This window comes from Rhinatrema bivittatum, chromosome 4, assembly GCF_901001135.1.
Source record: "Rhinatrema bivittatum chromosome 4, aRhiBiv1.1, whole genome shotgun sequence".
Lineage (NCBI taxonomy): Eukaryota > Metazoa > Chordata > Amphibia > Gymnophiona > Rhinatrematidae > Rhinatrema > Rhinatrema bivittatum.
In genome coordinates, this window is record NC_042618.1 from 381,788,640 (window position 1) to 381,805,936 (window position 17,297).

At 44.6% G+C, this 17,297-nt stretch overlaps 1 protein-coding gene across 1 annotated transcript in view; it reads right to left on the reverse strand.

The window, feature by feature from the left end:
- DNAH12 (dynein axonemal heavy chain 12) overlaps positions 1–17,297 on the reverse strand; it is a 1,160,754-nt gene that overhangs the window by 155,618 nt on the left and 987,839 nt on the right. Inside the window, 3 exon segments of the mRNA XM_029600929.1 lie at positions 2,933–3,091; positions 4,254–4,394; positions 4,511–4,683. Of these exon segments, the coding sequence (XP_029456789.1) occupies positions 2,933–3,091; positions 4,254–4,394; positions 4,511–4,683 (473 nt within the window).

Sequence of the window (17,297 nt, forward strand, 5' to 3'; positions counted from 1 at the left end):
TTGCGAGGCTGGCGAGGCTGAGATTTATGATAAGTCCTCATCACTCGGGTCCTTGTCGGTGGAGGATAGTACTTCCTTGGCTGGAAGAATGACTTCTTAGAGTCCTTCTTGGAGGGCTGTCTAGGTGGGAAGTCAGAAGGTATCGATGAGAGCTGTTTGAGGGTCTCATGATGATCCTTTAACTCAGCCACTATTTGCTGAATCTGTTCACCGAATAGATTGTCACCAATACAGGGCAGGTCAGAGAGCCTGTCTTGTACTTCTGGGCGAAGGTCTGAAGACTTAAGCCAGGCCCAGCGCCGTGCCGAAATGGCAGTTGCAGACACTCTAGTGGAGGTGTCGAAGATATCATAAGCTGCTCGTATCTCATGCTTTCCTGCTTCAAAGCCCTTATTGACAAGGGTTTGAAGATGTTCTTGGAATTGGTCAGGCAGGGTTTCAGAGAAGTCCTGTATTTGCTTGAAGATGACCCTATTATATTGGGTCATGTACAGCTGATAAGAAGCAATTCTAGAGATGAGCATGGCCCCTTGGAACACTCGTCGACCAATATTGTCTAGGAACTTGTGTTCCTTGACAGGAGGGGTAGAGGAGTGTGGCTTCATTCTTTTTGCTTTCTTCTGAGCTGACTCTACCACAACTGAGTGGTGGTCAAGCTGAGACTTTTGAAAGCCCGGGGCTGACTGTACTGGATAAGTAGTGTCAGCTTTCCTGTGTACTGGGGCAATGGATCCAGGATTTTCCCAGTTCTTTTTGAGGAGGTCAAGAAGAACTTGATGAATGGGAATAGAGGTGATCACTTTGGGGCATCCAGGAATTGGAGAAGCTCCATCATCTGGTGCCTATCATCTTGCTCCGTCTGAAGCTGAAAAGGGACCATCTCAGACATTTCCTTCACAAAATTAATGAAAGAGAGGTCCTCTGGAGGAGAACGCTTTCTACTTTCAGTAGGAGAAGGAGGTGAAGGCAAATCATCGGTGTCTGTGAGGTATCATCATCCCAAGTGTCATAAGGATCAGAAGGCTGACCTGTAGGACGAGAGGGGGGCTGGATACCTGAAGGGCCCGGCTGAGGCTCCGAGAAAATCGAAGGAATCGTCGAGGGCACACCGGACACCTTTGGGGGCATCGGTGCCGGCATCGATGGCGCCGATGTGCGTATCGCCCCCGATGAGTGAATCGGTGGCGAGGGATGGTATGGCATCGATGGCTGAGGCACTACCCCCGAAGGAGGAATGCGGAACGGTGTTTCTCCTCCCAATGAAGCAGTCATCGGGGAGCGCACTGGAGCTATCGGAGACCCGGGAATCACCGGTGGAAGGGCAGTCATGAGCGCCTCCATCCGGGATAGCAGCTGTGCCAGCGCTGCTGGAATCGGGTCGGTGACCGGTTCCACTCTTGATGCCAGTGTTGGTGCTGGAGGGACCTGGAGTCGTTGCATCGCTTTGTCAATGGCCTCCTGTACCAGGCGGTCCAGTTCTTCCCGGAGACCTGGGGCAATCAGCTCCGGCTCCGTGACGGAAGAGGGAGGCTGAGGCACAGTCGGAGGGACCACCTTTACAGGCGGAATCGCGACTCCCAAACTCCAATCGGGTGAGGGTGGCCTTGATGTCCCGGTCACAGGAGTGGTCGGTGCCGCTCCTGGACGGGGCTTCTTTGACGGTGGCTCGGCCGGTGGCTCGGTCGATGATTTCGCTCCCTCGACGGTCCGAGACTTACGATGCCGATGGCGATGCTTCTCCCTACGATCCCCTCGATCCTGAGGGGGAGAGACGGGAGTCGATGGCCGTGAAGATGTCGATGGCGGGCGGTCACCGGACGGTTGTCGATGGTGGTGCAACTTAGACGGTGCCGGTTCCGAGGACGTCGATGCGATGGACGGCATCGGGGTGTGAGCACGGAAGAGGAGTCCCATCTTCTCCATTCTGGCTTTGCGACCCTTAGGTGTCATGAGGGCACACTTGGTGCAAGTTAGGACATCATGCTCACGGCCTAAACACAGAACACAGACTCCATGAGGGTCTGTGATAGACATAATGCGAGTACAGTCCGGGCACCGACGAAACCCCGACGCCATGGCCATAGAAAAATCGAGCCGCGGTACAGTCGACGGCCAGTAGGCCGCGAGGGCCAAACTCGAAGGCCGCGAGGGCCAAACTGAAGCCAAGGTCTTCTTGGTTTGGAGCTGTTCTTCTATGTAGGGAGCCACAGACTGGCTTAGCTCCAGACTACAGATAGCCTGGTATATGGCCCCACCTGGAGGATCTGGATTGATCCTTGGGGATTCAAAATGGATGCTGGGACACCTGGAAGATGTACTCAGGATTTAGATGGTGAGAAGGCCAAAGTATGGTTTGTGATTCTGGATGAAGACCCATGAGCTCTTCTCCTTATGTGCATTAATGACATATTATGATGTTAAGTCTGGAAGCTTTGTGGCGCTTCTTGCTGTTGAAGCATTGTCCCCAGCTGTATCTGTTTTTGATTACGAAGAGAAGCTATTATGAACTGACTCAGACTGAATACATGGATTTAAGCTTTGCCCAAACTGTGAGTTATTTGTTTTTAACCTGCAGTGCATAAGTCATAAATGTTTTGTTCTTACCGTATTTAACAATAAATCTATAATGAAGACCAATTCCAGTGTGGTTACCCTACAAAGACCCCCAATCTGACAGAAATGTAATCATTTTTGGGACTATTTGTGAGAATGTGCTTTCTTTGCCTGTGTGGCAACCATTTTTTTAACATATGTCCTTACTTTGTGGTGACATAAAAAAATACAGTAAAATGTTCTATAGTATACTTCCTTTTTCCTATTGTCTCATCCAACAAAAGCTAGTGGGGTGATACAGGATGACATTTTTTTCTAATGAAGCATTTCTCAATAATATGTTGCTAAAGAAAACAATAACTACAAACTAGCTTTTTACCTCAATCCTTTAAAGGATGGCATGTCACTTGCACGACATATTTCATCCCAGCTTTTATCTGGCAACCATGATGGGTCTGGATTCTCTAATTTGCTCTGAAGACCAACTCCTCCAGTTAGCAAAAACAGAAATTCCTGATAGTCAATTTCCTTCTTGGCCCTAAATTCAAATATGGTTTAAAAATACAAATTTGTTTTTAACTACAATGATGTATTATAAATGTATAAATTAATACAAGTTTAAAATAGAATGATACTGTATTTTAGTGGAATTTTAAAATATATATTTTATGCCTAGCTTAAATGGAAACTGGCAAAATGTGTATGGCAAAAGACAGCATCAGGTTAGCTGGTGCCATTTGCAACTTTGGAGTAATTGGGTCAAGAGAGATTGAAGCTTTTTCTTGCCCTAGCAGACATTTTGTAGCATTGGATGAGGTAGAAAGGGGTGATAGGGAATCTCATGGCTTGCAGCCCCTTGGAAGATGTGTAGGACCAGGACAAGCAAGAGAAGGGTTCTCCAGCCAAGCAAGTAGGGGTCGGGTGGTTTGGTCAGCCAGCAATAGGCCCCTAATTTACCCAGGGGGAGGGGGAAAGTAAGGGAAGAATTGAGCTGTGGACAACCCATTCTGGACACCAGGAGGTGTGGAGGGGTTACTTTGGTCCACAGTGAGCCCTTTAAGGACACTGGTGAGAACAGAATTGGAATATTGGCAGGCACATTAGCACCTCTTGAAGTATAGATAACTTTTTGGGTTAACTGGTGGGCTATAAGGCGTGCATGGAAAATTTTTTTGATCTGCTTTCTATTTATTTCATTTATTTTATTTTGATGTCATTTCTATCATTTTAAGGGCATGCTAAAATGAAACAAATGAAACAAAACAACATTTTGTTGTATTTTAGTCATTCTGGATGGGAAATATACAAAATGAAACAAATTTTCCTAATGAATAACCATTATTCATGTTGCTTAACATGAGTTGCTTTGTGAGAGTAAGTTTTATTGTTTAATGTGAACTATAAGCACTTTTTAATAATAAATAAAATAAACATTAATAAGTTGCTTTGTATACATTAGCATTAATATAGTTTATTAAAATTCGGTGTTCATTAACAGTAATGAAAGCACGTACAATACTGTTAATGTATGTTAACATATTAATGTAGCCATTTAATGCGCATTAGTGCACTTTAGTATACAAACCCTTAAGTCCTGACTAAACTTTTGATAATTTAAAATGTATATTCTCTTTCCAATACAGATTAATATGACTAAAAGTAGTGTGTAAATAGTATTCAATCAACTGAAAAAAACTTACATCAGAAGATTACAGCAGAGTAAAAAGGAAAAAAGCAGCTTGTCCTTTTCAAACAGTGAGCGACAAACATTACAGTATAAGTTGTATGTAAAGTGATCAGTGAGGTAACGAAGACGCTTCTCCAAGATTTTGGATTTATTACTAAGAAAATAAGAACATAGAGACCACAATAAAAAATCATATCCATTAATACTTTCCGTTTGAAATACAGAAGTTATAACATTTGTTTCCCTTTGTCCAAAAAAAAATATTCTTACCTATCATGAATAGAGTTGATGTAGAGGTTAACAAACCAGCTAAGAGAGTATTGGTACATAGGGTCAATGTTAGCCAAATCTGCTATACTGAAAAATAACACTGAGGAGTGTCTAGCAATTGGTCGGTAGCCTTCTCGAGATTCTGCAATCTTTATTTCTGTTTTTTCAGCAACCTAAGCAAAATGACAAGTAAATTATTTATTTATTTATTATTTATTTATTTTAAGTTTTTCTATACCGGCATTCACAATATATATCGCATCATGTCGGTTTACAATTAACAAGTGTAGAACAAGAGGTTATAAATAACATTAAATAACATAGATAATAATGGTGATAGTAAATAGTAAACATTAAACAAGTGAAAGTTAAGTGTTGCAGTTACAATAAAACAAGGGAGTAATATAACTTGGAACAGAAGGAAGAAGCTGGGGTTTAAATAGAGAGAACATAAATGCCTATCAGTGCAATAGAGTCAATAATGAATTGCCCTGATACTGTGGAGTTAATTGCCATGTTAAGGCAGAGTCTAAGTGACTAGTCAAAGACGGATTAAGGTTCAGTTTAGGTCGGGGAATGCTTTCATGAATAGCCACGTTTTGAGTCTTTTCCTAAATGTGGGGAGGCAGGGTTCCTGTCGCAAATCTGGTGGGACGGTGTTCCACAGTGTTGGTCCTGCGGTGGAAAAAGCCCTGTCTCTGGTGGTTATGTGCCGCATGGTTTTGGAATGTGGTACTTGTAGGGATTCTCTGTAGGACTCTCTGATTGGTCTGTTGGAAGTGAATTTTTTGAGAGGAATTTGAAGGTTGAGCTGAGAGTATTGATGTATGGTTTTGTAAATAATGGTTATGGACTTATATAAGATTCTGTAGTGAATTGGTAGCCAGTGCAGGTCTTTGAGGATTGGTGATATGTGGTCTCTTCTCCGAGTGTTTGTTAATATTCTTGCAGCCGTGTTTTGAACCATCTGAAGGGGTTTAGTGTGAGAAGAGGGAAGACCTAATAGTAAAGAGTTGCAGTAATCTAGTTTAGCAAAGATTATTGATTGAAGAATTGATCTGTAGTCTTGAAAGTGAAACAGTGGTCTTATTCTTCTTAAGACTTGGAGTTTATAGAAGCAGTCCTTAGTAGTTTGATTTATGAAAGATTTTAGGTTTAGCCTGTTATCAAAGATAGCTCCCAGGTTTCTTACTTGTGGAGTTTGTAGGTTGGGTGGTGGATTTGTGTAGATGCTACTGTTTTCAGAGGAGATTAGGAGGAGTTCGCTTTTTGACGCGTTTAGTATTAGATTTAGGTTGGAGAGGAGTCTGTCAATTTTTTGAAGACAAGATTCCCAGAATTCAAGAGTTTTAGTATAGGATTCTTTGATGGGGATGACTATCTGGACGTCATCTGCATATAGATAGTGTTTAAGGTTTAACTTGTTTAGAAGTTGGCAAAGCGGGAGCAGGTAGATATTAAAGAGCGTTGGTGAGAGGGAGGAGCCCTGTGGAACTCCTGAAGAGGAAGAGTAGTGCTGAGATTCTTTGTTGTGTAGTTTAACTTTGTATTTTCTGTTCCCTAAGAATGATTTGAACCACGAAAGTGCTGTTCCTGTTATTCCAATATTTGCTAATTGAGTTAGTAAGATGGAGTGGTTAACCGTATCAAAGGCAGCTGAGAGGTCCAGGAGGATCAGCAAGTAGGCCTGACCTTTATCCAGGCCCATGATAAGGTAGTCAGTCAGAGAGATTAGTAATTATTCTGTACTTAATGATTTCCTGAAACCATATTGGGTCGGGAACAGAATTTTATGTTCTTCGAGGTAGTCTGAGAGTCTGGAGTTAACTAATTTTTCCATCACCTTGGCTATGAACGGGAGATTGGATATTGGACGGAAGTTGGTAGGATCGTTGGGGTTTAAGTTAGGTTTTTTTAAGAGCGGTTTGATGGATGCAATTTTCAGGTCATGTTTCTTATTTTTGAAGCAGAAAGATATTACTTTAGAATCTTATTTTCCCCCAGTCATTGTAACAACAATGCTCAGCTGGAGGACACGCACTGTGGACCTTCCAGAACCTCTTGGACCCTAAGACCGGCCACCACATTTTGCCATTGTGCAATAACTGGAACTCCCTCCCTTCCCTCTTCCAGGTCATCTGGGCGACTCTAAAGGGACTTTATAATAACTGTAGAGATGGCAATGTATACGGTGATCAGGTAGTTTTAACGTGCTGAATCTCAATGTGTTAGCCACTATTCCCAAGGTAAATAAATAGTGCTGTGCATTCAGATGATCCAATGCAATGAGTCAATTTTTGGTTCAGTTTGGTTTGGGTCAACCAAAATGCTTGGGTACAGTCCTTTAATGCAGTGGTCCCCCAACCCTGTCCTGGGGGCCCACCAGCCAGTCGGGTTTTCAGGATATCCACAATGAATATGCATGAGAGAAAATTTGCATGTTATGGAGGCAGTGCATGCAAATTTTCTCTCATGCATATTCATTGTGGATATCCTGAAAACCCGACTGGCTGGTGGGCCCCCAGGACAGGGTTGGGGACCTCTGCTTTAAAGAATATGAATCCTTTTTGGGTCATTCAATTTGGTCTATTAAAGTCTGTGGGGTAAGCAAAGCCAGACAGAGCAGAACAAGTTGGGAATGGGACAAGGAAGGAGTACAAACATTGTAACACTTAATACTCCAACCCATTAGTGATCTGTTTTAATAAATTCCTTCATGCCACTGGCATCATGAGGCAACCCTGGCTATGGGACAGCAAGAGGAATGGCTCTTCCTCCAGAAAGACCTGGGGCCAACACAATTAGTAATGGTGATAATGCGATACATAATATGAGGACCAAGAGCCCCCTTATCAAGCACAGAAAGGAGTTTTTTAAGAGGAGGAAAATAGCTAGAGAGGTGGAACAGCAGCTGTCTGTTCTTTCCAATGTTAGTATGATGCAGAGGCAGAAAAAGGCAATGGAGAGGTGCAGGAGCAATTGGGGTGCAATAGGAGGCAGGGGCGTGAGGTGACTGACCAAGCTGATGGTGCACAAGTATGGGTTGAGCCTTGCCCCAACCTTCACCTCTGAAAAAAGTGTCAGGGTCAGGAATTACTCCAGATCCTACTTATCCATTCCAGGAGGTCCTGCATAGAAAAATGGGCAGGAAGGATGCCCACTTGACTCCTACCCCACTGATATCCCTTAAAAATGGCACCATGAGACTGGTGTCATAGTGACATCAAAATGGCGCTGGTCTAAGGGTCAAACTGTTACATTTTGTCGTATAGCCATACAAGAATATAGTGTTGGCAGATCTTGAAACCAGCATCATTTTGACCCTGGTGAATCCGTAAAGAGACCTCAGGTCAGGCCCAGGGATGGTGCAAGGGTTATAGGCACCCTGGGCAAACCTCATGGCCTTGTGCGCACTCCCGCCCCAGTTGCACCCTCCTCACATAACTAAAATATTATGTACTTATAACAGATTTTACATGAAAAATGACATTGAAAGTACAGTCTTCTGGTACAAAAATATCACTTACAACAAATATATTATATTTTAGTGATGTACATTTCTTTTAAACAAATGTGCAAAATATGATGAATAAAGGCAATTCATTTCATTTGGGGATCCCAGAATGAAACAAACTTAATTCATTGCATTTGTTTAACAAGAATGCATTGGGCCAAAAGCATGGACCATGGCCTATACCTGAGCATGATGCCTGCCCTTCGGCCAAAGCTCGAAACCGACACCTTGCCTTGCGCATCAGAGCCATGGCCTAGGCCCGAGTGTGACGCTGGGGTCTTGGCCTAGGCCCGGGCCAACACCAGGGCCTCGGCTAAGACTAGAGCTTCCTAAAAAATTTCACTTACCTGATCCGTTGGGTATCCAAAGAAGCCACCAGGCCAGGTCCTAAAGCCAGAGCCTTGACCCAGACACAGGCCTCATGCTGGGGCCTAGCCTGGAGGCTGGGTCCTGGTGCCTGGGTCTTGGCCTAGGCTGGGCCTCGGGCTCAGGCCTGATACTACTGTCTGGCCCGAGTCCTGAAGCCTGTGCCTCAACCCAGACCCAGACCCAATCCTGAGGCTAGCCCGGAGGCCAGTTCCCAATGTCTGACTCAGGCACAGACCCAATGCCATGGTCCAGCCTAGAGGTGGGCCTGGGTCCGTACATCAAAATGGCGCCATCTACTAGGCTTTTGGCCTGGGCCTGATCCCAGGCTAAGGCCCAGGTGTCAGAAATATGCTCCCAAGCCAGGCCCCAGTGTCAGGCTTGGGTGTTGGCCATGGCCCCGGATTGGGACCCACCTCTGTGCTAGGCTGTGATGTTGGGACTGGGCCTAGGCAAGACACAGGTGTCAGGTCATGGCCTCTAGGATGGGCCCCAGTGATGGGCCTGAGTTTGGGCCGAGGCACCGGTGTCGGGACCTGGCTTCCAGGCCAGGTCATGGCATCAGGCTTGGGATTGAGCCCTAGCCTAGGCCAAGGCCCAGGCATCAGGACCCTGGCGTCAGTCTCAATATCAGGCCTGGGTCTGGTTCCCAGCATCGAAGCCTGGCCTCCAGGCAAGGCTGTAGTATTGGATTCCAGCTGAGCCTGAGGTGTTGACCTTCTATAGGCCGAGGTCATAGGCGATCTACCATGTCCTTGGTCTATGCAAGGCCGAGGCTTTGGCATGGGTCTAGGCCTCGCAGACAGATCCCTACCCGGACAGGGTAAGTGGAGGCCAGGGTAATCCTGGCCCTGACATTTTTCTGGGTGGAAGGGATGGTTGTTGGAGACAGGAGGCCTTGGGAGACCCTGTTTTCTGATTTTAGTTCTCTTTTTATGTTTGATTTGTTTTTATTTCACAAGAAAGAAATGATTTAAACATTTAACAACCTGAAATTTGTGAAAAAACAATCTCACAAAAATGAACCGAAAAACAAAAACAAATGTTTTATCCCTGCCCACTCCTATTATATTTATATGCATTGTTGTGGTGCCAAACAGAAAACTCTATATTTGGAACTCAAATAGTATTAGGATTATTGTAATGCATGCTGGATGGCTTAGCTCTCCAAAAACCATGAGAAAACTGAATTACAATTACAATACATTAAATCTCCCATGTCAAAACAGCGCTTATTGCCAGCACTACAAATATTACCCCAGGCCCTAAAACACCAAAACACCTCCTATTAGGAAAACAGAAAAAGCCAGGATACTATAGATCTATACATAGAAACTACATGCCAGCAGAATACCTCATCTCGGTCATACACTCCTAACCCTACGTCGTCTAAAACCTTTCCTTTCCCCCAATGCCTTCAGAACAGTCCTTCAATTACTTATCTTCTCCAACTTGGACTACTGCAACTCCCTGCTATTCAACTTAACTCTCACCACCATCCGACCACTACAAATCCTCCAAAATACAGCCGCCAGAATACTCACTGGAACTAAAAAACATGACCTCATTACTCCAACACTTATATCACTACACTGGCTCCCAATAAAATTCAGGATAGACTACAAAATACTATCCATATTACACAAAATAATATACGAAAAACAAAAAAACTGGCTAAGTACATCTATAAAACTACACTCTCCAAACCGAAACCTCCGCTCAGCTAACAAAGGTCTATTAAAGATTCCACCTACTAGCTCCAAACAACTTACCTCAACTCGGAAGAGAGCAATATCCCTAGGAAGTCCCAAACTCTGGAACACCCTCCCAACTGAACCTAGAACACAGCAAAATCTAAAAATCTTCAAAAAAGAACTAAAAACCTGGATGTTCACCAAAGCCTACCAAAACACCCAATGACTCTCAGACATGTCTTCCCTTCTATTGGAACTATGCAAACATGTGGAACCAATGCAAGCACGTAATAGAACACATAATCGAACCTGTATAGTATGACATCCGAACTACGTCTATAAAGCCTACAATATCTATGTTAATAATCTATAAAGATTACAATATCTATGCTAACAATCGCATTAATCTTTTGGACACCCTGTTAAACATCGAAACTTTGTAAACCGTTGTGATGGCGAAACCGAACGATGGTATATAAAACTCGATAAATAAATAAATACATGTATAACACGCACTGACTCTTATCTAATAGAGAATAAAGATACTATTTAACATGTGGGGAGCTACGAGGGAGAGAGGATATTCCAGGGTACTCCCCCTACCCCCGGAGAGTTTCACAGCTTAATTTGTCACCTGGATAGCCCCGGTTTGCTGGGCCCCCTCCGGACTCTCACAAGGCTGACGACATCATCCCTGCGACTGCCGGCTCATTAAATTGGCTGGCTTAGCGGCACAGTGTTGGGGAGCTACGAGGGAGAGAGGAGATTCCAGGGACTCCCCCTACCCCCGGAGAGTTTCGGAGCTTAATTTGTCACCTGGATAGCCCCGGTTTGCTGGGTTCGCCCTGGACTCTCACAAGGGCGACGTCATCACCCCTGCGACTGCCAGCTCGTTAAATTGGCCAGCTTAGCGGTGCAGTGTTGGGGAGCTATGAAGGAGCGAGGAGATTCCAGGGCACTCCCCCTACCCCCAGAGAGTTTTGGAGCTTAATTTGTCACCTGGATGGCCCAGGTTTGCTGGTCCCACCCTGGTCTCTCACAAGGGGATGCCATCACCCCTGTGACTGCTGGCTCGTTAAATTGGCCGGCTTAGTGGCGCAGTGTTGGGGAGCTACAAGGGAGAGAGGAGATTCCAGGGTACTCCCCCTACCCCCGGAGAGTTTCAGAGCTTAATTTGTCACCTGGATAGCCCCGGTTTACTGGGACCGGCCCGGACTCTCACAAGGGCGGTGTCATCACCCCTGTGACTGCTGGCTCGTTAAATTGGCCGGCTTAGCGGCGCACTGTCATTGCTGGCGCGCCACCTAAGCTGCACGCTCCAAAGGGGCACATGGCTTTGATTTTTCTCTTCCTTTTCTCTTCCCTAGCTGATGGGGAAGAAGAGAAAGGCCAGAATTGTTACCTCCTTGTTGCGTCCGTCAGTCGCAGATGGCTGTGACCGCTCTGCCTTACCTCTTTTACTTTCCCTTCTCTTTCTCTAGGCAATATGGCTGCCTCCAGTGCCGAGTGCCATGGGCCTCGGCGTTCTCAGACCAGCATGGGCATCCCATCCACCATGCTCACTCCTGTGGCCTCCTAGGGCGTGAGCACGCACATCTCTGACGCTCAAATACATGTCATGGCAGGAACCTCGGGGGTGGCCCCACCGCATGACGTCAGTACCTCTGGGTATAATTAGCCTCCGCTTCCGCTACCTAAATGAGTTAGCAAATACTTCATTTCGCTACTCTGTCTGCTCTAAGCTGCCCGCTTAGACGCTATCTCTTGGTAAGGGCCTCGCTCCAGCAGAAGCTCTAGACATCAGCTCCTCGGGGGTCTCTCATTTCCTACTACCCTCCGGGCCTCTCTAATTAGACAACCACTCCTCAGGGGTCTTGTTTCTATTTTTCATTCCAGGATATCAGACCATTGGGTAGTCACTCCTCGAGGGCCTATCTCTTCCTATCCTGCACCATGGACCTTTGGTCCTACTATTCAACCACCAGGAAAACGCCGTCTCTCCGTGATTACCTCTACAAACCGGCGCTCCGACTCCACCCACCAGCCACGGCATCACTCGCTTCACGGATTTCTGCCTATCATGAACATCTGGGTGAGACTACGCTACTGAGCCTGTTGAGTGTATTTGCACCTCGTGGATCAGTGCCTACCTTCCTGCATTACCATCTTTTACAGCAGAATAATAAAGACTATCCATTCTGTGTCTGCTAACTGTCATCCAATCACAGTGGTTACCTACGGGGCTCCTCCCCATGAGCGGAGTCATCTTCATTGTGACCAGGGGTCCACAGTGCCTCAAACACCACATTCCTCTCCTATGAACCAGCTAACTCATGGCCCTATGGACGCTCATCTGATTAGAGAGACCGATGTGCCAATTAGTGACTGCATTGTAGGTACATCTAGTGCCTCTTTGAGCCCAGACACTGGTCCTTCTCCTCCACAACCTTCTGGAGGTCTGTCCGTTGAGGTTCATCAACCAACAGAGCTGTTGTACTCTTATCGGAATGAGAGAGAACCCATATAAGAGGCCACTCAATCAATGAAGATCCCTGCAGACCAACATTATGGAACTGTGAGTGAATCCATTATGCCATCTAAAACGGATTTGGTACAAGGGTTCAGATGAACCTATTAATGTTACACTCACAGATTTATGGAAGATGTTAGCTAAGTTAGACTGTAATGTCTCTCAAGTAATGCTAATAGAGCTTCTATTGAACAACATAATAAGAAAATATCTTGAGTTAGAGGTATCTGTCTCTACATTAAATTCTAAAGTTCAATTGTTGCAAAACACTGAGAGCATGCATACTAAGGATAGTCTGCTGCTTCATACTGAAATGGAAAATCTTGAAAATTTGATTAGATCTAAAAACTTGCATTTAGTTAATTTTCCCTATACTCGTTTACTCTCTCCTTATGAGTTGTTTAAGAAATTTCTTAAAGAAATGTTGTCTTATGATGAGGGCAATATCCCTAATATATCTAATATCTTCTATTTTCTTAAATAGAGAAGTAGTGTAATTTTAGACCAGAGAGAAAATGAAGAGAAAGTTTCTAGCCCAGGAATTACCTCGTTCCTAGAAGAATCAGTGGACGTGATATCTAAAAGAGCTACTTTGTTTGTCTCTTTTTGCTTGGAACAGGAAAAAGATCTAATGTTTCAGCTTTTCTTTAAGAGTAAATATGTTTCATTTTGTGGTCAGAGGAGTTTTTTAATTTCCAGATGTCTCCAGAACCACTCAGGCTCGTAGGGGACATTTCCTATCATTAAAAAATAGAATCTTAGCTATTGGTGCAACTTTTTTTTTTAAAGTTTCCTTCCAAATGTTTTGTTTCCTACTAGGCTAAAATATTTATCTTTACTGACCCTTCCCACTTGGAAACATTTCTAGTAGATAAAAATAACTTGAGGGACAGTCCCTCTTAGCTAAACTTATGTTAAAAAGGCCAAAAAGTATTCAATCTCCTCTCTACCTTATTATGATTTTTTTCTTTTCCTTAGATGTTTAATCTTTCTTTTCTCCCCCAAATTATTGGGTTCAGTAATGCAGGATAGTATTTCTTGTAAAAGCAAGTTTGCTTACCATAAACAGTGTTTCCGTAGATAGCAGGATGAATTAGCCATGCTGTCTGGGAGCATCGCGACCGGATCAACAGGCGGAGTTTTCTCAAAGAGTACATAGTTTTGAACTCTGTACGGCTGCGCGGTGAGGTTCCCGCGCGATTGCCGATTTACCTCAGTCTGTTGTTACAAAGCGAGACGTATGTGGAAAAAAGGTAGATTCTGTTGATGTGCAGACTGTCTAGGGAGGTGGGCTGGGAACGCATGGCTAAGTCATCCTGCTATCTACGGAAATACCGTTTTCGGTAAGCAAACATGCTTTTTCCCAGCGTTAGCAGGCTGAATTAGTCATGCTGTCTAGGAGTCCCAAGCTCCCGGGTGGTGTCCAGTATTATGTTCTTTAGGTCAGGACACTACTCTTCAACCCAAAAAAGGTAGACAGTTTTATTTAGGTGCAATGGTTGACAGGATTACCGAACCCATGGCTGCATCAGAAGAGGTCTGCTGTTCTAGACAGTAATGTGCTGTGAAAGTATGGACAGAAGACCAAGTTGTTGCTTTACAAATGTCTATCAGTGGAACGTTTCTGAAATGTGCAACTGACGTTGCCGTTGCTCTAATTTGGTGTGCTTTTGGTCTTGTATTCAATGGCATGTTGTGCTTATTGTAGCAAAACATTATACATTGGGACAACCAACTAGACAGAGTTCTCTTGGAGACAGGTTGGTTTAGAGAATTTGGATTGAAGGAGAGGAACAACTGAGATGGTCTGGATTCACAATGTATTCTTTTTTTGTAATAAGCCAGTGCTCTCTTACAGTCTAAGGAATGGAGAAGTTTATCTCTGTCATTTGCATGAGGTTTAGGCTTGAAGATTGGAAAAGTAATGGACTGGTTGATGTGAAAAGCTGATACCACCTTAGGAAGGAAGAAAGGTAGGATGCGGTCTAAGTGTAACTTTATTATGAAAAAATTCTAAGTAAGGGGAGTAGTGAACCAAGGCTTGAAGTTCGCTTACTCTCCTTGCTGATGTTACAGCCACCAAGAATATTGTTTTCCAAGTAAGGTACTTGATATGACAGGTTTCTAGAGGTTCAAAAGGAGCTAACATTAATTGTTCCAGGACGATATTGAGATTCCATGGTATAGGTGGTTTTGTAACTGGTGGTCTAAGATGCAGTATGCCATGCATGAATCTGGCAATTAAAGGGTGGTTGGAAATGGGTAGTCCATTATGAGCATGATGGAAAGCTGCAATTGCACTGACATGCACTTGAACTGAAGTATATGCTAGACCAGCTGCAAAAAGAGTGTGGAGGTACTCCAGGAGATGTGATACCATTGTAGAGTAAGGGTCTAAACTTTTTGGTTTGCACCATTCTGAGTAACGACATCATTTCCTGGCATAGTTACGCCTGGTGGACGGTTTTCTGGATGCAATGAGAACTTCCTCGAATTGAGGTGGAAGTCCTAGATGGTTTAGTACGTGCCGTTCAACCTCCATGCCGTCAGATGGAGGGATCGATGCATTGGATAAAGAAGGGATTCCCCCTCCTGAGTTAGAGGTTGGGGATGGTTTTCCAGCAGAATTGGTGGGCAAATGGATAGTCGCATGAGATACGCATACCATAGTTGCCTTGGCCAGGACGGGGCTATGAGAATCATGTCTGCTGCATCTCTGATGCATTTTTGTATTATTTTTGATATTAGTGGAATGGGAGGGTGAGCGTAGCGTAGACCCTCCGTCCATGGAATGAAGAAAGCATCTGCAGCGTAACGAAGTTTGATTGGGTAAATGGAGCAAAATGTCTGTGTTTGCCGGTTGCTCTCTGTGGCAAAGAGGTCTATGGTTGGAAAGCCCCACTGTTGGAATATGCGTGATGCCACATCCCGATTCAAGGTCCATTCATGTGGATGGAAAATTCTGCTGAGGCGATCCGCTGTTACATTGTCTAGTCCGGGAAGGTAAGTGGCCTGTATTGAGACTTGGTTCGATATCGCCCAAGTCAGTATGCAAAGCGCCTCCTGACAGAGAATCCAGGAACCTGACCCTCCTTCCTTGTTTACGTAGAACATGGCTACCTGATTGTCTGTATATAAAATTAGATGTTTCCTTCAAAGTTGGGTAGAGAAGGTTTGAAGTGCCTTCCAAATGGCTCGAAGCTCCAGGAGATTGATCTGATAGTTGGTCTCCTGAAGAGACCAGTGACCTTGAGCTTTTAATTCGTTTAAATGGGCTCCCCAGCCCTTTTGGGATGCATCCATGGTGAGAGTGATTTGGTGAGGAGGCAACTGAAATGGTGCTCCCAAGGACAGGTGGTTGGTGTTTATCCACCATTGAAAATCGGTGCGCATTTTTCTGGTAAGACGTACTCTGGTCGAGAGTGGTTGCCAGAACTGTGACCATTGATTCTTGAGTCCCCATTGTAGGCAACGCATATGGACTCTTGTGTATGGGACGACGTGGTTGGCTGCTGCCATGTGACCCAGCAGTTGAAGAATTTGGCGTGCCGATGCATGCGATTGATTGAATAGACGTTGAGCAAGAGAGGACAGAGTTTGAATCCTGTCTTGTGGTAGGTAAGTCCTCTGTTGCACTGTATTGATGAGTGCCCCAATGAACTGTAAAACCTGTGTTGGTTGCAGATGGGATTTTTCGTAATTGATTATGAATCCCAATGTCTGAAGACAATTGATTGTTTGGAATGCGTGAGTCTTCAAGGTAGTCGGATCAGAGACTATCAACAGCCAGTCATCAAGATAGAGAAAAATCTGTATTGAGAGCTGTCGGAGATGAGCCACCACCACCACTAAGCATTTCATGAATACCCTTGGGGCTGAGGAAAGGCCAAAGGGTAGAACTTTGAATTGATAGTGGTTGCTCTGAACTTGGAAGCAAAGGTAATACCAGGAGGAAGGGTGCATGAGTATATGGGAATAAGCCTCCTTCAGGTCTATGGAGCATAGCCAGTCGTTGGGTTGTAGAAGAGGAAGAATACTCTTGAGAGATGTCATTTTGAACCTTTCTTTCTGAATGTGTTTGTTGAGGTTTCGCCAATCTAGGATTGGTCGAAAACCTCCGGACGTTTTTGGAATGAGAAAATATGGGGAGTAAAACCCTCGATTTTTTGATGAGACTGGGATTGCTTGAATTGAGTGCTGCAACTGTAGAGTGACTAACTGTTCTTGCAGGTCTCGGAAGTGTTGTGATGTATTCCTTAGAGGGGAAACTTGAGGGAGGGTTGGAAGAATCAGAAAATTTAATCTGTAACCCTCTTTTATGATGTTTAGTACCCAGCGATCTGAAGTAATCACTTCCCAACTGGCATAAAAGTGTTGAAGGTGGCCTCCTATGTAGTGCGGTGGAGGTGGCTCGGGGTAGCTCAAAAAGATGGAGTTTGTTTTGGAGGTGCTGCTGGAGTTTGCTTTTGAGCCCATGGTTGGCGTGGACATACACGTGAGGAATGCGTTTGTGGTTGGTAACGCTGATGGGGGTAATACTGCGATCTATACGTGTTGTAAGGTTTGAAAGGTGCCCTTGCATAAGGTCTTCTTCTGAATGAAGGGTAAAATCTTCTAGAAGAGGCAGGAGGGTCTGTTGATTATGTCAAAGATTGAACCGCAGTATTCTGTTCTTTCAAAAGG